Source organism: Fragaria vesca, linkage group LG2, assembly GCF_000184155.1.
Source record: "Fragaria vesca subsp. vesca linkage group LG2, FraVesHawaii_1.0, whole genome shotgun sequence".
Lineage (NCBI taxonomy): Eukaryota > Viridiplantae > Streptophyta > Magnoliopsida > Rosales > Rosaceae > Fragaria > Fragaria vesca.
Window position 1 is genome coordinate 20,105,242 of NC_020492.1, and position 21,691 is coordinate 20,126,932.

Consider the following 21,691-nt stretch of genomic DNA (forward strand, 5'->3'; position numbering starts at 1 on the left):
AAAGATTAATCAGGGCTATTTTAGTCATTTTGGTCGAGATTGATGTCATTTTGAAAGTTTAGGTATCAAACTGATTAAAAAAAAGATGAGGTATCAAACTGATTTTATACCTAAAGTTCAGGGTAGTAAAGTGAAACTATCTCTAATTATTATTTGTACTCATAATACCACATGTTTTACGTTTTTCTTTAATCTCATTAGTCCAAAGTGTTTTATCTTTATTTCTAATTAGAGTATTTAATTAAATTTTTTTCTACCCATGTTGGTCCCCACATGAATTTGAGTCATATGATTGACCGGGTACATCACATGGCAGTGCTACGTGGTGTTCCGGATACAGAGAATAATTAATCTCATCGTTATATCAGATAGTGCAATATAAAACATTAGAGTGGTCAAGTAAAAGGTAGTTGACAAATTTAAATCCGAAAGAATAATAGTCATGATATATAATTCTATATATTGTTGACATAGTCTCAATAGTTTGATTAAATTGACAAATACAATTCATAGACAACAGTTTGAGATCCAATCTTATACATAGAGGTTTAACTGTTTAAGTACATGACAAGCAAAAGAGAATTAAGTACTTGAAAATCAGAAGGAAAAAAAGACTAGAGATCCCATACATATAAACTAATTAATAATTAATGAGTACTGTATCTCTCTGATATGCAAACCGAGAGACCTTAACCAAACTATCATCCCTCACACTGCTGGAGCATTTACACGATAAGGACCCGAACAAACTCGTCAGTCCAGATCCAAACCCACCAAAAAATTTCGGGGACGACGACGACGACGTTGTTTTCCTCTTACCTTTGGTAGCAACATCCTCACTACGACCATTGCCGCTGCCATTTTGGATCGACTTGGTGCACTCAAACATGGCCACTTGAAAAGGGTCTTCGGTTTCGGCTTTGTTGCTCATCAAACCCTTCATGGATGAGCTTCTAGAAATGGGGGCGTGGAAAGTGCAGGGAGGAGGAAGAGGGAGCTGGTAGCCGCCGTGGAAAGAAACCCTAGGCGGTGGTGGAAGTTTGTAATCGTCGTCTTTGATGAAGTAGTACTCCGTTTTCGCCGCGGTTTTGGTATGTGACGGCTTGGAGACTCCGGGCTTGTTTTCCCAAGAGAAGGGCACCTTGCCTCTGGAGTGTAACTGGAGCTTGCTACCTCTGCGATTGTGAATGGTAGTAGTAGTAGTAGCCATGGTCGAGATCTCTTTGCTTGTTTGATATAATTTGTGTGTAATGAAGTTTATGGAGGATTTATGGAGGAGGGTGATATATATACATACGAGGACGATATGATGGAAACAGACTTTGTTGATGCTATCTTTTTATAACGAAGGCGGCAGAAGTCTTATAAGGCCAAGTGAATAAAACACGAAGGGAATCTTTCATTTCTGCTAGTGATATATATCACTGATCGAGTCATCGAGTAGTTAATGGGTTTGCATGCTTTCTCATACGACAGAGCAGTAACTTATAAAGTGTGTGTCAAGAAACTATTACACATAAAAACGAATAGATGCTTTGTATTTGAAATATAATTACAATGGAGGGGGACAAATTAAACGGCAGAAGAGTTATGCAAGTGTGTTTTGATCTCATGCTCTTCGTGTAAAACATCAAACAAAGTTCCAGATATGGGCCAAATTGATATGAAAAACCACAGAATATTTTATATGATCTCCGACTTCTTATTTTTTTATCTAGTTATCAGTGAAAGATTGGAAGGAAAAGACAATGGGATTGTAAAAAACAAAATAAAGTTGAAAATTAAAAGAAAGAAGAATGAATTATCGCGGGACAAGCTTAGCTTATTGAAATACTAATTAACTGGGGAAATGAATCAGTTCCAAGATGCCATCAGACAAAACTTGGAGTTTTGACTCAGTTCATGTTTAAACTTACGTGCGCAAAACTACACAAGCTAAACACTTGTCTTCTACAATTTTAAAAATCAGAGTTGAAAATTTCGTTTTTTCTCTCATGCCAAAATGTACTTAGAAGCCATTCTTAATTTATATAATCAAAATGTTTACATAGGCATTGATATGATAAGCATTGTAGCATTCGATCCATCATCCATGGAGGTCTCTATCTATCTGGAAGATTTGCGTGGCATTGTTACTACAACATTGTCGTTCCTAATAGCGGAGGACTTACATGAGAAAGTACTGAACATTGGAAAATATTTAAACCCCCCAAAACCCAACCAAAAAAACAAAAACAAATACCACACTACCACCACAACTCTCCTTTATTCCTCATTTTTATCCCTCCCGTTTCTAGCTCTCACTCCTCTCTTCTTAAAACCCTCTCCTTCCTCTCTCTCTCAGATCTCTCTCTCCCTTTCTCTATAGCGGAGGACAACATTGTGTTTTTGTTCCTGGCAGAAAACCTAGCTGCTGCATCATCATGTTTATAATCAGCTGCATACCATCTGCCACTATTAGTGATTCCGGAGCCGTGCATCTGAGTGCATTTGATGAAAGCAGCAAAGAATGGGTCTTCCTGGAGAAGATTATTAGGACTAGCGTCACCTGTTAATCTGAATGAGTTTCGGAACGTCGTAGCAACAGATGGCTGAACATCAACACTGGAGCATGGACAAAGGCCGCCCCGGCTCTGCCGCTGTCGACCAGCAGGACTACTATTAGCAGAAAGCTGCGATGAGAGACGAGCTGGAGGAGGTATCAGCTTAAGGGACGACGTGGTGGTCGTGAGGTAGTGATCCAAACTAAGACGATCGGAAGAATACGGTTTGAGCTTGGACATCCCGGGCTTCCTCTCCCACGAGAAGGGTACATTCACCCGAAACGACGGCGATTTTCCCTCGTCGGTTGATCTCCTCGGCCGGATCATGGCGTGTGTGCGTCGATCAAACTGCACTGACATGCAGGATGTGTTGGTTAGGAACAAAGTAGCTCCTTATATAAAAGGAACCGCTGGCTAGCTATGTAACTAGAGCATGTTGTATTCAATATCAGTTAGCTAGCTTCATACATAGTTTTCAAAATAAGTTTGTAGGATCACAGAGACGGACGAGTAATTAATATTAGGGGAAGATGGGAAGCTCCTTTCCAGTTGAGGTCATGAGAAACGTAGAAATGTTGCGATCCAGCATGTTTTATTTAATATGGGCTAGCTAGGTCTAGCAAATTAAGCTTATCTAACAAACTCGAATTGATGGATATAAATGTTTCTGATTTCAATCTATATGCATGACTTTAAAATGCAACAGTATGTCCTGCTGAGCTAGTCAAACAATGTGGCACTTACCTTTCTACATATCAGGCAGTTTTATAGAATTAAACATGATATTGTAATTTAGATGTGTTACGTCGTATAGATATTGTAACTAATTAACGCAAAACAAATACTTGATTTTCATGGTTAGGTATGACTTATTTTTCTTCCATTTAGTTTTACATGTTGTTATCAATATGGGAATTAAGGTGATCCAAAGAAAATGGTCTTCCATCCATATTTGTCACCCAAGCTATTTAATATCTTGTTCATCTTTTGTTGATACTATCTATACTTCTATTAGATTTTCATACAGTAGTTGCTAAGGTCAGTAAGGTGTGTAAATCACTCAACAATAAGATATAAAACCAGGGTTTTCTTTTGTTTTAATGTTGTAGAATAACATTAATCCATTATCCTTCAAATATAAGCCACGGCAGTTTAATTATGCGGAATAATAAATGATAACAAAATGAACATGAAAGTTTGAAGTTGAAACAAAAAGCAAGAAAAAAATAGGTTTAGTTTCCGTTTTATCAATTGGGAAGAAGAAATAGTTTACTATCAATCTGGGTTCTGGGTTCATTGGCTCCTCCTCATTTTACTCACAGTGTTCCACTTGAATCAGCTGAGAATAATGTGACGGTATTTGAATCAGTTGAAAGAGGTGTGATGGTTTGCCGCAAGTTGTGTTTTAGTATTTTGTTTTTGTAACAAGGTCGAAACAAAGGCCGGCCCAATCTGTACTAGCAGCAAAGGTGAAGCTTCTCTCCTCAAGTCAGCCCAACCCAACATCGAGACTAGGGTTTCCTCTCGACTCTATAAAAAAGAGAGAGACATCACCCAGACCAGTACCACAGCCGCGGTCTCTCTTCTCCTTTACCCCAGTTTGTTTCAGTTCCTCTTTCCACTCTTCTGTTTTCGTTGTTCTCGTTTTGTAGTTGTTTTTGTTGATTTCGATTGATGAATGGGATTGTTGTTGTTGCAGTGATTATAAAAAATTCCTCGTACTGAATGCTATAGCATGACAGACACCTTACACCCATAGAATCTGAGCAACACAACACCAACCCTTTTCAATCTATCACCTGTTCTTCTTGTTTTCTCTTTGTTTTATATGTAGTCGTAGATTAAAGTTTTAAACGTTTATCTTCAATGACTGGATGATTGGAGCCAGACGTGAGATGCAATATCCTGATCAAACTGTTATGGTATTTCATCTCATATCTGGGCTACTTTCATTCAGTCATTCAAGCTGAACATCAATATTGTTTCTGTTTCCTGCTGCAAAACCCTCTCTTTTACTAGTCTTAGATTGGTTTTCTCCCTTTAATTGGCTTGGGTTCCTCTGTTTTTGACTTCTACATTTTAGACTACTGGATCAGGTAGTCAAATTTTCATATTGATTCATGTATAGGAGTTGACTATAGTGTTACATTGAGCATCTTACTGTGGTGCTCGGTGCTTAGCAACTCCTTAAAGTGATACCATGGTGGTGTTTAAAGCCCTAACTGACCAATGATCCAGAGTCTCGGGTTACGCATGCCTCCACATTTTGCTTTTATCTACTATTCTGTAGATTTGTAAAGAACCCGGGAAACTGAACACCACCTAAGTTTACAGACTGGCCAAGGAAATATAACAGAGCCTGAACAAAAAACACTGTTATCTGTATAGGCTTGTGATTCCTTAAAGATTGGATGGTAGATGAAGAAGAAAATTTATATTAACCCATGAACACTGTAAGCAAGTTTTTGATAATCCACTGTAAAGCAAGTTTTTGATGGTCTTTCGGAATGAAATGAGCCGGTTTTGAAACCAGATGAACTGAATCTATGGAGGATGTGGATGCACCATTGGTAATTGGTACTGCAATTTGGATATGTGGACCAAGAAATCTATGCGTTTCATCTAAATGTTCTGATAATGTATAAAGGTTCTGAGGATCTGATAATAATGGACCTGATGATCTGGTAATGTATAAAGGTTCTGATAATCTGAGACCCAGTGATCATTCACAAATTGATGAGCAGTCACTAGTGCACAACTAGTACCGATAAGTGTTAACCTCAAAGTAAGCAAATTCACTACAAGTTCAAGAAAGCGACTACAAACGACTGTGACTATGATGATTGGCAGTACACATTTAAAGAACACAAATTAAACTCATCCTTCCTTAATATGGTTACAAACTTACAAGGCAGGAAACATAAGAAGCTAATTGCAATGGCTAGCCCCTTCATGAGCACTCCTATTTTCTGCTCTTGGGCTACTCCCTGCACTGCTAGACACGGACCCAAATGCAGTCCTCTGCAAGACCCCGGTTGGAGATGACCCTAACGAGGAAGGACTGTTGTTATCCCATCCCTCGGTCATGAGGTTAAGCACTGAAGATTTCTTGCATTCTGCTGCCTTGATATTGGTATGGTGCAGTACCTCTCCCAGAGGACCACCAAGTGAAGGTTCCCAAGTGATTGGAATCCAGTTTGCTTGTTTCTTGTGTTGCTCCACACTGCTGCTTACTCCTAAACCCATTGGGACTGTGTCGAGCTCATGAGACATCCTGAGCGGTGAGAGAGTGAGCTTCTCATTGTTGGTAGAGGAAGTGGATGGTATGAAGTCCGATGAAGCAGCCTTGGGGATTGAAATGGATAACTGAGTCCTGGCTGATTGCATATCAAGTTGGTCAGGCCAGGCAACAACAGCTGGGCGATCAGACGGGTTCTTAGGCCAATCATCAATGAAGTGGCGAAGGGGATGTTGTGAATCTGTCTCTTGGACTGTAAGGTTCTGTGAAGCACCACCATAGTTTCCGCAGCTCATCATTGAACTCAAGGACCTTTTCTGTGAAGGGTTGAGGAGGGCATCAGAGGTGACGAGCCCAAACTCAGATCTTGAGGATTCCCCAAACCCGAGTTGCTGTTTCTGATTCAACAATGTGTTTTCCTTGGATAACATGGAGAGGTCAGGAGAGTGTTGCATTCTCTCACTTGCACTATCTTTGTTCATGAACATCCTGCACAGAAATCATATGTATCAAAAACAGCTATCAATGCCATGACACTGTACAGACATGTTCTCGAGGAATGAAGAAATCCATTTTGCAAAGCGAAATCTCAATTTGGACCACCAAAGCAATGAACATTGTCCAAAGTGAAGTAGAGTGAAGTAAACTCAGCTAGTGATAGACCAGTCACTATCAGCACTGCAAAGATGATAATGGATTCCAATGAAAGAGATAGTGAAAGTAATGTACATGGGACTACTACTCCATGATGCCAATCTAGATGTTACAAAACCTCAAAGCAAATAGATGCTGAAAAGATAACAAGTTGAGGACCATTCACCTGCTCATCTGAGTGGCTGCAGAAGAATTAGATGCAGCAATAGCAGGCTGCAAGCTCTTGAGCTGTTGGTTGGCAATAGCGAGGCTGCTGGTTCCACCTCCACCAGGCATAACCTGCTTCAAGGGGGCAGGGGTGGCGGTACCAGCAACGGACTGGCCGGTTTGACCTTCCACAGGCTTTCTTGAACGATGGCGGCCTCTATTGATGTGCCGCTCACAATATTTTTGGTCAGGGACAGCATCTCTCCAGCACCGCCATTTCTTCCCATCTGTCCTACGACACCTTCCTGGCTCAGGATCAGTGTTGTTGGCATATCCTAAATGGATAGAACCCCATCCGACTGCACAATTTGCACCCCCACAAAATGAATAAGTTTATAAAGCAAGAAAGGCATTGCCAAATTTTTTAAGTTCAATAAAGTAGGAAAAACTCAAGACTTAAGTAGACCAAGTTATGCTCAGATCATATACATTTTCAGATTCTTATACAAGAATAGTACTGGTTAGGATTTTTTTAATTTTTTTAGTTACTGTACTAAGAGTCAAAATGCACATTATAGCCACATTTAGATAGGAAGATAAGCATGAATATTGGAAGATGACCCTTCTATTCTTTACCAGGGAAGAACTTACATGCATTGGATCTGAGTAGTCCTGGTGAAAATAACCCAGCAGAGTCCAGGGCCTTCTTTATAGGGATGAGTAGATTAGATGGTATAGGAACATTAGCAGTGATGTATTTGTAGATCAAGGCCTGGTGTTCTAGCTCCATCCATTGTGAAGGAGTAAATGGTCCTCTGCCTCCTGCTATAGTCCAATGCACTGTTGCCCCATTTAAGCTCCCACTATTGTTGATGCCTGAAACAACCAGGAAAGAACTAAGAACACTACACAAAAAAGTACTAGAACTCAGAACCCCATCTCATGAAAAACGAAAAACAAAAAATAACTTTCCCTAATGTAGAAGATAAAGAATTTCAGGAAAAAGATGTTCCCAAAAATTACAGCTTTGCTGCAGCATTTATGGCTGCTTCAATCATGAATTTCTTGTTTTTTTTGGCAGAACATAAGATAAAAAGGAGAGAAAGATGAATCAGAACCCATCAAAGAACATGTCTTTGCTTGCTCTTATTTCTCCTCCAATCCTGGGTCATAAATTTTTCTTCTTTTAGGCCACTATACAGTGCTAAAATTTTACAAAAACAAATCATATTCCCCTAAAACAGGGTGACAAAGATTTTCAGATAGGGAGGGAAAAAAATTCCACTTTTTCATTGTTTGACAAGACTCAAAACCAAGACAATATATTTTCCTTGAAAAGACACTCACTAGTTCCCAACCCATTTCTTTGGGAGCACAAAAGTGTACACAAATTTTATCCAAAAAAATCATACAGCAAACATTTACCAGAACCCAACACCCACCTCATCAACCAAAGCTCACATGCAAGAGCCCACATTTTAAATTCCTTCTTAAAATGCTTCATTATCCACATGAAAAAAGAGCCCATCTTCAACTAGATTATTCAAGTACCTGAATTTCTATGGTAAGCAGACACTGCTTGTTGAAAGTAGCTAGGCAATGAGGCATTTTGAGCTTCTGATTTGGGTGAGCTAGAGAAGCTCAGTAACTGCTGCCCATCAAAGCTAGTGGAGTTAGTCCTCATCAAACCAGTGTTAAGCTGCAGCATTTTCTTGGGTGCTGAAAAATCATCACTACTCTTGGCCTGTTTTGAGCTCCTCCAATGTTGTTCTTCATCAACGGTCCCAGATCTCTCCTGCTTCTGGAACCCAGATCCGTACCGCTTGTTCTTTCCCTCCTGATCTGAACTAGCAACAAAACCAAAGCCAATGTCTGAACCCCCAAACCCATCCAAACCCACAACCCCAAAATCCATTAGGAAAAAAACCCCACTTGAAACTTAGAGCTTGGTATCCACTATGTGCATTTGAGTGAAAAAGACCTGAGATTAGTGAAGTGGAGAGAGGAGCATTTTAAAGCTAAAAACTGAGCTGAAACTGAAACTAAAAAACTGAAATGGTTTTGTTTTTGATGTTATTTTGAGTGAAGGATAGGAATAATTGGAGAGAGATAGAGAGGAGAAAGGAGGCAGAGAAAGAGAGGTGGGGGATGAAACTGACTACTACTACTACTGAGCAAGGTTTGTACAAAGGGGAACGAACCATGTAGAGGCAAGTAAAGCCTTGGTCATAACTCGATTTATTATGGCATCTTCTTCTTCTTCTTCACAACTACAAGTATTTTTGTTTGTTCTTGTAGTATTGGTGGGAGTCAATAATATATTGGTATTTTTGTTGTTGGTCTAGCTTTACTTATTTGACTCATATTTCCAGGTAAACTTCTCACCAAATTCTGTTAGAGCTTGTAAAATGTGTACACTCTTCTTCTAGCTCGATGCTATAGCTAGCTAGAGCTTCAGTTTCTTATTCAAATAAACAAGTATGGAAGTCGTGAAAGATTATTAATTGTGAATATTCTTTAATTGTTATGAGAATAAATTGCAACTTATTTGTTACTGAAATGAAAATTTGAAAATTATTTAAGCAATGAAAATTATCACGATGTTTATCCATATCACATGGACATCAACACTATACATTTTCTTTCACAACTATACATTTTTGTTACTATAACTTTCTTTCATTTATCGAAAAAAAAAAAACGCTATACATTTTCAATTTCCATCAATTTTGAAAATAAAATGTGCGAGAAGCTATATATGAGTTTTTGTCTTGTCTGGTCCATTAATTAACTTTTAGTAAAGTTTCTTCACTCTAAAAGTTAAAAGGTGCATCACTAATAAAGATATTGAATAAACACATTCTCTCTTGTGAAATACCACTACTACACATGTTTTTGTTGTCTACTTTGTTTCAAATCACGTGTATTTGATTTGTATACATATGACCACAATTTGTAGTCATAACTGAAATTCAGATTCAAAACTTCTGAATGTTCCGTAACGTTTTGAAATATAACATATAACAAATATTAACTAATGTAACGGTCTATAAATTTTCACACTGTGAAATACTATTGAAATATAATCACCGATTCATTACTAAAACAACAATGGTTGCCCTTATATGCCAAGATTATGATAGATTGTACAAATAATCAAATTCCAACCCCTTGGCGTATTAGCATGCTGGTTCAAGATATAAAATCTCTGGCTTCTTCATTTCATCATTGTGTGTTTCGTTGGAGTGAGGCAAATTTCGCAACTAATGCCTTGGGACATAATTTACAGTGTGTTAGCTGGAGTTCTACTTTTTCTGATTCTGTTTCTAATGTTGTCCGTTTTGATTTGGCCAAGTTAGGGTGTATTCGGGTTTTTCGTTGTAATGTTTGCTTACTATTTATAAATAAAAAAAAATGATTGCTCTTATGTATGAAGTACGCGTTTAAACTCTATATTTATTCCTTGTCAACTTGGTAGCAGTTGATGATTCAAGGATCAAAGTTCCAAACCCAGTTTTCGGGTCAAAGATCGAACTTGATCAGTGTATAGATTACGGTTCAATAATATTCCTAACTAGCCTTGGTATAAACACGATGACCTAGCTATTTCATAATGATAAATGAATTAAACTAAAGAGTGTAGTATTGTATGTGATAAATATACAACTTGGTGTGCATGTTGCTCGAATCCTGTCTGTTCTTCCATCAACTTGATAATTTCTAAACATGTTATTCAGGCCGATGTGATCTTCTCTAATATCTTTATGTGATCATGCTCTTCTGCACATGCCTGATATATTCAAAGAGGAAAGACGTAGGCCAATTGGTTACTTACTGTTATAATCTTGCACTTCTTAATCTTCTTCTAGTTAATTTGGACTCCTTGCCGTGCTTCCACATTCGATCTGTTCAACATTAGAATACAACCAAGCAACTGATGAAAGAAACTATTTTAAAGAACTACACGCACAGGCTAGGTACAAAGAATACATAAACATTATACGAAATTGTCATATACTAGTTAACATGGTATCAGAGCAACGACTCTTAATCCTGTATGTGGACCTCTTTACGTTTGTAATCGATTTTCATTCTTTGTCTATCTTCCGTTGTTATCAGTTTCCCTATCTTTTAATTTTATTCCCCCAATTGCAAACCCCAAAATTGGATATCACTAAGATCTTGAAGCCTCTGCCATGGATTTCCGCTAAGCACGATCACCTCTTCAATGTTCAATTTACGGTGCTAATGGATTGACGTATAAGTTTATAGCATTTTAGAACTCTGATTACGGAAACGAGACAACCTTTTACCTTATATATAAGGTAAATTATCATCTATATTATTGTATACTCTTAAGTCTTAACATGTAATCGTGAGTAATCATTCAGGTACGTAACATGTACAATACTGAATATTGACATGCATGAATGTTACTCAGCGTATAAACTTCATAGTACATCAGTCATACACCCAGCGCCTGCTAGTGCAGTTTTGAAGTGATTAGAATCAACAGCAATGCATCAAGGTACGTAGTTGGGGGCAACGATCGGAATCCATTGATGATTTGAGAGTAAGCTCACTACCGTTCCTTTTCAGTTTTCAGTTTTCAAATTTGAGGTAGCTGCTCTCAATAGACTCAATTATTCTCTGCGACTACTGTTATCCCATCATAACACTCTACAGTCTACACTACATAATAACTGTTGGTCTCTTCCCTACGCTATAAGCCAAATTGTTACATTCTTTTTTCTTTTGTTTTGGTGAATAACAAATTCATCGAAGTAACATACAATATTACTATGATGTATATAGTTTTTTGTTCTAACTTTGGTATTAGAACGTTAAATTGTCGCCAAATATTATCTATACCCATTCGAATCAAGTATGAAAACATGATCGAAGTATAAAAGCGTTTATAGACATATCAAAGTTTGAGTGGATTTATCTTCTACTTTACTTCTATTGTGTATTTGTTTATTTTTTATGACGAACAAAATTACGTAAACCGACTACAACACAACACTGGAGATACAAACATAAGAAGTTTAATCAAAACTTATGAAAAGAGTAGTGTCCGATGTTAGCTAGATTGTATGCAACAAAGTTCATCAGTTTTGTTTGTAAATGGACGCTTCCTTTATGTGGTTATTTTGGAATTAACGTTCGTAAATTCTTACAGTAGTTAATTTTTCTCATGGTGAAGTTAAAAGACCATTCTTTTTCTTAAATTTTTTTAAATGCAGGAGACATATAATCTTCTATCGGATCGTATCGGAAATCACAAGAAAATTGAGGGAGAAATAGGAGGAAGCGGGGTTTACTGTGACGTTGACGTGTCAATAAGGGCGTGGCGGTAGTGGTGCCACATGGACGGAAGGCAAGGCTCCCCAGTCGCCATCCCCCTACCCTAATAGAATAGGGCGCTGAGTCACAACTTGACCGCGGCAAAGGACAAGTTGTATGTGTGAGTCAGTCCGACCCCCATTATTATTCCCAAACAAAAGTCGTTGCCTAGAGGCTTAATACGACGCTGATTTAAGCGTCGTTTTTGGGCTCAGACTTAGTTCGCCTCCTCTTTGCCGACACCTTTGTGCTGGGCCCCACCCCCGATGCCTCTGTCCATTTTGCGTCATCTTTCCTTTCGTACATCTTTATCCCCGGGCTTTCACTCAACGTCTCAACCCACTAAATGGGCCCACTGCAGGCTGATATTTCTGGATGAGTAGCACCCCTATGCGCTCAACCTCATGCGCTTAAGGTATGACCCTTTTTGGTTTCCCTTTTTCCACTCCATTTTACGATACTTTCTGCCCCGGTCACTGAGGTGAACATTACTGCAAACCAATAAAAAGTAATGTTCACATTGCTATTCGTTGGTTTGGTTCGTAAAAAAAAAATAGTTTATTTGTCTTTTCTACATAAAGAGAAAGAAAAGGGAAAGATAAATTTCTCGATGACTTTCCGTTTTAATGTTTGGTAATATAAAAAAAATCATCCAGAAAGTTGTTAATAAAAATAATAAAATAATATATTATGAGTAATAGATGTAAGAAAAATAGATAGGAAAGTGGTTCATATGGATTTTAGAAGGAACAATTTTCTCTCAAATTTTCCCAACATGTAGGAAAATATTTTATTTCCTTCAACATTTCTAAACACATGAAATGAATAACTTTCATGATAGTTACTTTTCACGAATCAAACCCGCCTTAAGGTTCGATTGATAGAGACCAGAGAGAGAGAAATGGACGTTTTTATGATGAAACCTCATCCTAAAAATGAGGTATTCTAAAATAACTCTATTTTGTTGGTTTATAAAAAAATAAAAAATAAAAATCATGTTCACATTTCAGCCACTTAATCAATTATACTTAATCACTAGACTTACAATCTTTAAATAAAATAAGTGAACTTATGGATAATTTTCTCTACCTTTCAAGTTATATCGAATAATGATTGAGCATTGTTTTATTGATGACCAAGTGAACATTTATGTATCAAACCATCTTTTAAATTACAAAACAACAGGTTTGCTCGACAATTCTAATAATTTTGTGGGATAAAAGCAGCTCAAACATATGTATTAAATATAAAATCAAAAAATTTAAAACTTAAAACTGTGCATTCATTTTCAATCATAAGACTTTTGAAGGATAAGTGAGCATGCATTTACAAAACAAGATACTAATGAACAATGGCCTTTTGAAGACAATAGAACATAACAACGTGCAAAGAGTAGTGCCTGGTGAAGAACAGTGGTAAACGCATATATAAGACCAACTCTTATATCATAGGTTAAAAAGTTAAATTTAGCTTATGGTTACTTCTATTATAAGTTAAATTACAATTTTCATGATAAAAAATTTAGCTTGAGCTATTTGGTTTTGGTAAGTCAAATTTGGTTTATGAAGTCTGTAAGCTAAAATTAAATGTTATTTTATTCAACTTTACATTTGTCCTTCCAATTTACACTATCATCCTAACCAAAAATTCGCTACTAACAACTATACGAGTCATATATCGAATATATTTATATAATATTTTTTTTCATGATTAATTATTTATTTAAAAAAAGATACGACAAAAAAAAATTTAGTTTTACCTCAGGATTTAGCCTACTTGGTTTTACCTCAAAAAATTTGGTTTTACCTCGAGAGTCTTTCTAAAACCAAAATTTTAGTGGGTTAAATGTAGTACGACGTCCATGGATTTCTCGCCGCTAATGGATTCATTAGGGATAGGACTATTCCTCTTCTAATTAACTCACGGTGTTTTCCGAATACTCAAAATTTCAATCATTTACATATGATGTGATTCACTGTATATTCGTTTTTTTTTTCGTTTTTTTTTTTTCAATTACTTACATCTTTCGTAGTTTAAACTGGTGTGTGTTTGAGGAGGAGGTATGAATTGTGACAGGAAATCCCGTTATGAAAAATATTGTCTTCAACAAAAATCAACCAAATACCAAAAAATAACTTGGGCGTTTTATCGATGACTAGCTCTGAGTTTTAGGAAACAGGTAATAGTAGTGTAGTGTGCGTTTCCAAGACATGGTATAGGTTGCAGGATGCATCGGAAAGCAGTACAAAGAAAGTATAAAATAGACACAAAGATTGGGTTAGTTAGTTAGTATTTTGATAGTGGGTCACAAATGTCTTGCATAGGAAAGCTCCCTGCATATTATCATTTCTTATCTTGGTCGGAGATTTTACTATATTCATCGGGTTCTGATCACAACAATAATACACCTACGGCTTTCGATTCAATGCCAGAGCATAAAGAAACAAAAACCCTATTTTATCTCTAGGGCTTGCCAAGTCCAAGTCCAAAGGGTTCGTGTAATCCCAGAGTTTGAGGCATGTCTTATAAACAAAGGACTCCTATAGCTCGGAAGAAGCTAGCTAGGTCTTCCATTTCCCAGACTTTGTCTTTCTCCAACTTCAAAAGTCATTTCTGACATCTTAATGCTCAAATATCAAAATTTTCAAAAAAACTTCAGACTTCAGTAAGTACAATTTACACGATACCCAGTATGATCAATCTATTTATGAAGATTTAACATGTAAATACACGACACGACACTATTTCTTTGTCTACCACCAATCTGTTTCCCAGAATGGCCTAATCGAACAGTTCTTGATCATGAAATTTCAAGTACCATACGTCTCTATATAAACAATTCAATACCAAGATCATCAGAATGAAAAGTAGCATCGTCTTTCATTAACAATCCGCCAAAGCCAAATGTTGAAGATGCATGCCATGTTCGAGAGCTCGAAGACCACATGGCTCAAGATCATCATCACCACGCCATATGTATCTGAGTCTCTCGAGCCATGTGGGTTGGTGGTGAAGGTAAACCAAAAACCAATCGTGGATCAAACCCCAACAGTGAAGTTGGTATATGTTAATCTGTTTTAGGCTCTTGTTTCATCGAGTTGGATTAGTTTACTATATTGGAATCTGGGTACTACGTACTCATGGCATCCACTATGGATTTTATTCACGACCCAGAACCCTAAGATTAGCATTTGATTAAAGAAATAGTTAGCTCGAAGATTGGGAGGTTTTATGAAGAAAGAACGAGCTTTGGGTATTATATGTCTTGTTTTCGGCAACGACAAGAAGACAAAGATGACCAAAAGCCAAATGCATGAGGCTCCTAAACAACGTCGTTTATTTCTTATTTTTGAGATCGATGCATGCTTCTCACGTCATCGATCACTTGGTTTAAACTTAAAACTAATCCTTCTGTTCGTGCATGCCTTCACTCTTGACCTTTCATTATGTTAAGGGTTACTGCTTACTAATTATCTTCTTGATAATTTAGGTATGCTCTTCGGTATTCTGATACTCGTGGAAGCCTCAGTGAGTTGCAGAGAGTTTAATTTGAAGGTCTTTGAAGAGAAAGATGGCCAAACTTTCGAGGACACCTCAAAGATGAAGCTCCGATCATGATGATCAAGTTAATTGGTATGAGCATTTCGAACAGTTGTGCCATTTGTGCATAAGGTCTCGAAAATTATACAACGAGCATTGTCGTAAAAGCCAAGCATTGCGTAATTCACATCGGGGATTACATGTGAGATTGTGAGGGGATCTGGGGATTATAGATTTTGCAACAATACGCAACCAAGTATTTCCACATCGGCACTATAAAAATGAGTTCTGCGCTCCAATTTCTGATCTGACCCAATTTTCCCTTTTTTTCATCTTCTTGTAATTTATCATGAGATGAGATCGGCCACACAGCAAAATCCGAACAATTGCAAAATATCATATGAAACTCGACATGCATATATATAGCTAGTACCGGTACCTTGCGAAATAAAACTTGCAGTGATTCACATAAAATACTTTCAAATTCAGATACACTTTTTTTACATAAATGGAAATTTTAAACTTTTCACGTTTTGGATGCTTTTCGATACTGTGTGAAATAAGACTTGATCTCATTCTATTGTTCTATAACACAATAAAAATTGCAGTGATTTACTTAAAATACCTCCGAAGCCAGCTACACTCTTTTCACGTAAATAAAAACCTTAAACTGATATTGTAGTGACTCACATAAAATACTTCCATAGTTGGGTACACTTTTCTCCTAAAAATATAAACCTTAAACCGATTTGGATATGTTGCTGTTGGAGACTTTATATTATTCTCATTTTTGATTGAAAACGAAAACACAAACTAGCTCCCAATGAGGCTTGAACTCACAAGTTTTCGCTTACAAAGCGAACGCACTGCCACACACTATGCTATGGTAGTAAGTTTTGAAATATATTGAGGATGAAAATACATATGATGCTTCTTTTATTTAAGCACTATTTTTCGACATCATGAATATATACATCAACAACACTATCGCCTTAATTAGTTTCCTCCATTATTTCAGTGGATCCAAAATATTATGTAGTGGTATATAAACAAAAACGATGGAACAAAACTCATGATAGAATTGGGTCACGGGAACATCACCTGAATCACCTCACTCATCAATTTTTATTGGTTTGTTTTCAACATCACTCATTTCTTATACGGTAGTAAACATTATGACTATTTGTATATACGTGTGACGTGCTTCAAGTGATATTTTTGTGACCCAATTATATCGTAAATTTACCCAGTACCATCCTCTATTTTATTAAGTAAGAGATTATGAGTTTAACTACGCAATTGTAATTTACCTGTTAATAAAAAATCGTAAGTTTTAATAATTAATCATGTTTTGCTTTAATACTTCTAATTTCCAAATGCGGGTTCGCAGTGTTGGAAATTGGAAGCACACACTCGATTCTCAAGTCATTTGTAAAGTGATAGAAAATCGCCAAACACAAAAAGAAAGAAGGAATAAGGGTTTGCTGAGATATTGGGCCAATAATATGCAAAAGCCCATCAAAACACCCAAAGAGGCCTCCTACTAGGATATTAAAAAGGGTAAACCTCCTCCATTATTACAAATTTCCTGCAACGCTTTCAGGTCAGTTTCTTTTTCTTTTTTATCTTTCTTTATTTCACTTCCCCCTGTTTTGGGATTTTGCTTCAATTTTAGGGTTTTAGGGTTTCTGTACAGGCTTCCTTCTCTGGGCTATTAACTCTCTCCAATGGACTCTGATCAAGCCAAGCTCTTCCTCGGTGGTATATCTCCGGAGACCACCGAAGCTACATTGCAAGATTACTTCGGCCAATACGGCGCCGTTTTGGGCTCGACAGTTGCCAAGGACCGCTCCACTGGCATTCCTCGAGGGTTTGGCTTCGTCTGGTTCTCTGATCCGTCTTCGGCTGATAAAGCCCTCCAAGACTCGCATGTCATTCTTGGAAGAAAGGTACCACCTTTCTCAATTTCCATTTCAATTTCGCTGTTCTTGTTTAGGCTAGTATTTATTAGCTTTATTTGGTTTGATGTAAAAGGAAAATTGAAAGTGAATTGAAGCGGAATTGGAAATTTGGAATATTAGGTAAGTTAAAATTGCTACATTTAATTTATGGGAGTGTGTAATTTATTGTTGATAGGTAGATGTGAAGAGAGCAAAACCCAGAAGAGCCTTTGCACACCCCAGAAACCAAGAACCGCTGCCACCGCAGCAATTGCAGAGTAGTAGTTTTGAGGCTAGCAACAATCAGTTTAGAACAAGGAAGATTTTTGTGGGGGGATTGTCGGCGAGTGTGACAGAATTGGAGTTTAAGAATTACTTTGAGAAGTTTGGTAGGGTGACTGATGTAGTGGTGATGATGGACAGCACAACTCACCGCCCTCGCGGGTTTGGTTTTATCACTTTTGAGTCTGAGGATGCTGTGGATAATGTGATGCAGAAAAACTTCCACCAGGTGAGTGGTAAGTTTGTGGAGGTCAAGAGGGCTGTGCCGAGGGAGGAGAGTTACAATCCGGACAGGGGTTATCAGCCTGGCAGTAATCGTTCTCCTTATATTGGCAGTCCTACTACATATGGAGTTCTTCCTACTCCTACACCTTATGCTGGTATTGGAGGGTTTACTGGTGGAACAGGTGTCTATGGAGGTTGGTACCCGGCTGGTGGATACACAGGTGTTCCTTATGGCATTGCCACCCCAATTGTTCCTCAGGCGTTGATGTATCCGTATGGCAACACTTTTTATCCTGCATACATGAGTGGCGGGGGATGGGTGGCGGCTGGAGGTGGGCATAACTTGTATAACAGAGTGTTTGAGCCAGCTATGAATCAGCGTGGTTTTGTGAGCCAGCATGCACCAGCTGATGTGAAGTCGTCTGGGGTTGAAGGGGAGAAACTTGATGGTGCTGCATGACAAGGAACAGCATACTAGGTCTTGACAGATGACTGTAGCCTAACCATTCTATCCGTACAGGATACCCTTTTGTAATATAATTGCGTTCATGATTCAGACAGTTTACTTTTGGAGCTTAAGCATTTGCAGGATTCATTTCATCTGTATAAATCATCAGTCTTATTTGGGAATCGAATTTCGATCTGTGTTGAAAATGTATATATTTTTCCCTTAGAAACTTTGTTCTTCTGTATTTGATTGACATACCAAAAATCCCCATGAGATGCGGAGTTCTTTACTGAGATATGCATCTGGGTACATGACCGAACGCGCTGCAACCTGAATCGCTTGAGCATTTTGCAGGATCGGTTCAGTGCATTAGTCCTATTTGTGGATCACTTTTCTACCTGTCTGTTTTGCTCGCAAACCTTTTCTGTTGTAATTGATCGGTATTACCCAAACATGTATTGTTCTTTCCAAATCGATTGGAAATACAAATCTGAATTGTTTGCCGGATTCTCAACTTTGCTTGGTTCTTTGCATCATCGCTGGTTTTTTTAGGCCAATTCCATCTGTATTAAGCTTCCATGATAGGAGCAACAATCTTCCTAAATTACCTAAAAGAAGAGGGGGAGAGAGATTTTCAGCCTAATTAGGAAGCACGTGCAGTGCACGTGGTATGATATATGCCTTGTGTATTAGGAAAACCAGTGGTGGGAGGTAGGCGAAAGCTTTGAAGAGCCATGCTAATTCTGAGCCAAGCTCCCGCCGGAGCCTTATCGGCCACCTGTTCCCGCAAGCCCCCTCTCAAATTCACCAACCCGAACCCGCCAATCTTCTCGACCCGAAAACCTAAATTCGTTTCCACACCCAACTCCTCCAAGTCCCTCACCCTCGCTAAAGCCGTCGACGATTCCACCTCCGCCGCCGTCAATTCCAAACCGCCCCTCTCCACCGCCGCCAATCCTCCGCCGTTGAACAATGACGACCAGCCCGTCTTCGTCGGCGGCGAGAATATGCCCCTGGAAGGCGTCATTCAGTTCGACAGGCCCAGCTCATCTGCTCGTATCAGAAAATGGGGGTAACTAATTCAAATCGATTCCTGATTTCCGTTACTTGAATTGGTATTGATTTTGGGAATGCTGTGATTCAGTAAGGTGGGATTGCTCGCCGGCGGGGATGTTCTGGCTTTGCTGACGTTTGCTGCTATTGGGAGATTCAGTCATGGCTTCCCTGTTTTCGACTTCGAAACCCTACGCACGGCTGACCCTTTTATTGCTGGTACTGTTCTACATTGTTACTTGTTTCCCAAGTTTCGAATAAAAAAGATTCATTTTTATGTTGATGGCAAATGGAAATGTTGTTGAGCAGGTTGGTTTTTGAGTGCTTATTTCCTCGGCGGGTTTGGGGAAGACGGACGGGGAACCAATGGTCTGTCCAAGGCTGTCGTTGCTTCTGCTAAGTCATGGGCCCTTGGAATCCCGGTAAGTTTGCGCATTCTGTATCCTACAGTTTGATTTGTGTTTCAATAGGCTGTGTGTATTTGTGCACGTTTTGTTACTTGCTGAAACTTGATCTTCCGTTTTGCTTTGTTGGCAGCTTGGGATAGGCATAAGGGCATACACAGCAGGTCACATTCCCTCCCTCAGCTTTGTGTTGGTATCGATGGGGAGCACTGCTGTTCTTCTTTTGGGATGGAGGACGTTATTGTATAAATTCCTTCCTGGTGATAAGGACAAGAAGAGTGATGTATATCGCCGCGGTAGCCCGTTTGAATTGTTTGAGGTACGAATCTATTCTGTGTTTGAATGGTTGTTTGAGGAAGCTGCTCATTGTGACATTGTGCATCTTTACTCTTACACTGCATAGGAAACATTTGAGTTGATATTTCACAACTTACTATTTCTAGTTTTGATCTTTGTTGGTAAGTAAAATTTATGTCCTCGTCCCCTAGAAAGTGCAGTTGAAATTGGAAATCATGAAAATAGTGCCTGTGAATCTGTGATCCATCTACCTCTCGGTTAATATTTTCAGAATATGGAGGATGAATAAAAGTAAATACGTCATGACCTACTTGAGAATATTGTCCCAGTAGTATAACATGTGATCTGTAATATAAATCTATTCTTATGTTTGTTTATAGATAAATGTACTTTAACTGGACAAAGTCGACATATTACACTTGCATTTGATTATACTAACTGAATTACCCAATTAAGATCAGCTTCTCTTATATTTCTTTTATCACTCTTTTGATGTTTCTAGAATCTGTTCTGACATACTTTTGCTAATCAAGAACTGTTTGTAATTGCTGCAGTTGCTCACATCTCTAGTACGAAGATGGTGATGATATCAGTTATTGAATGTCCCATAGGCGAATACTGATTCTGACATCAGCTCTTCTCATACTCAAGAAGTCGTATGCAAAGCTAAGAGAATAGGTTGACTCTGTAAGAATCTGCTTCTTGTGCACTCTTTGGTTGACTGTTAACAACTGTCAAATAATGTGTTTATGTTAATGCTTTGTATTCCATATAATTTGCCGAGAAGTTGGCTTTTGACAGAGGATCTTTCCCTTGGTCTTGCATGGTTACAAATATATCACATAGAATTCTAAATTCTTGCCATGCTTGAGTAGTGTTTTGAATCCCATGGTGAAATTCTCTGATGTTTTGCTCATTCTAATTGCCAAGCTCATTTAAACTGACAAAGTATTGATATGTAAGGTAATAGTGAGTGGTGGACAGGCTGAACTGAAAAAAGAAACAAGGCCATCCCATGAAATGGGCCTGACTTTAGATAGGATATAAGGTAATGGCCAGGCTTATAGATGACATCTTATTGGGTAAGCTTCTGATAGGCCTGCTGTGGGTTTTGGTAAAAGTGGTTAAATAACAATGTGGTAGGAACGACAGAAGGTAAACCAAGATGATATGACATGTCTATGTGTCTGTCACAAAAGGCATAGCTAGCCGGGAGTAAGTAAGAAAACTAGACTGTAATATGTGTAGTGCTAGTTAGAGGAGGAGGCTGCTGTAGCCGTTCTCTTGTAATAGTTGTTGCTGCCTAAGACGTCCCATCCCACAGAATCTGCCAATTAAAGACCCACCGCCCCCCTTTAAAGCTTAACCCTTCCATCTCTTTTTTCATCGTAATGCTGATTAGTCAACTAGAATGTCGACCTTCTCATATATCCTGCCACTGTGATTAGAAGAAAGCCAGCAATTTTTTTCATGTCTGATCTCACATTTGATATCTTACAAGTTACATCCTTAAAAATGTACTCGGATGATAACTTTGAACAATATATTCATAATTCATATGTATGGATTCTCAT

At 38.2% G+C, this 21,691-nt stretch overlaps 3 protein-coding genes across 3 annotated transcripts; 2 read left to right on the top strand and 1 right to left on the bottom strand.

Moving 5' to 3' along the window:
- Nucleotides 1-5,403: 5,403 nt before the first annotated feature.
- On the bottom strand, nt 5,404-8,721 carry LOC101299835 (growth-regulating factor 6-like). The gene is made up of 4 exons (XM_004292721.1): nt 8,134-8,721; nt 7,234-7,458; nt 6,602-6,941; nt 5,404-6,270 (listed from the first exon to the last, which is right to left on the bottom strand). The coding sequence occupies exons 1-4, from the start codon at nt 8,495-8,497 to the stop codon at nt 5,472-5,474; spliced, it is 1,728 nt and encodes a 575-aa protein (XP_004292769.1). The 5' UTR covers nt 8,498-8,721; the 3' UTR covers nt 5,404-5,471.
- An 8,474-nt stretch (nt 8,722-17,195) lies between these two features.
- On the top strand, nt 17,196-18,543 carry LOC101295773 (RNA-binding protein Musashi homolog Rbp6-like). Its single transcript, XM_004290947.1, has 2 exons — nt 17,196-17,417; nt 17,605-18,543. Exons 1-2 carry the CDS (start codon nt 17,196-17,198, stop codon nt 18,373-18,375), a joined length of 993 nt encoding a protein of 330 aa, XP_004290995.1. The 3' UTR covers nt 18,376-18,543.
- A 523-nt stretch (nt 18,544-19,066) lies between these two features.
- On the top strand, nt 19,067-20,980 carry LOC101296057. Its single transcript, XM_004290948.1, has 5 exons — nt 19,067-19,435; nt 19,508-19,635; nt 19,726-19,838; nt 19,954-20,139; nt 20,672-20,980. Exons 1-5 carry the CDS (start codon nt 19,098-19,100, stop codon nt 20,699-20,701), a joined length of 795 nt encoding a protein of 264 aa, XP_004290996.1. The 5' UTR covers nt 19,067-19,097; the 3' UTR covers nt 20,702-20,980.
- Nucleotides 20,981-21,691: the final 711 nt, after the last annotated feature.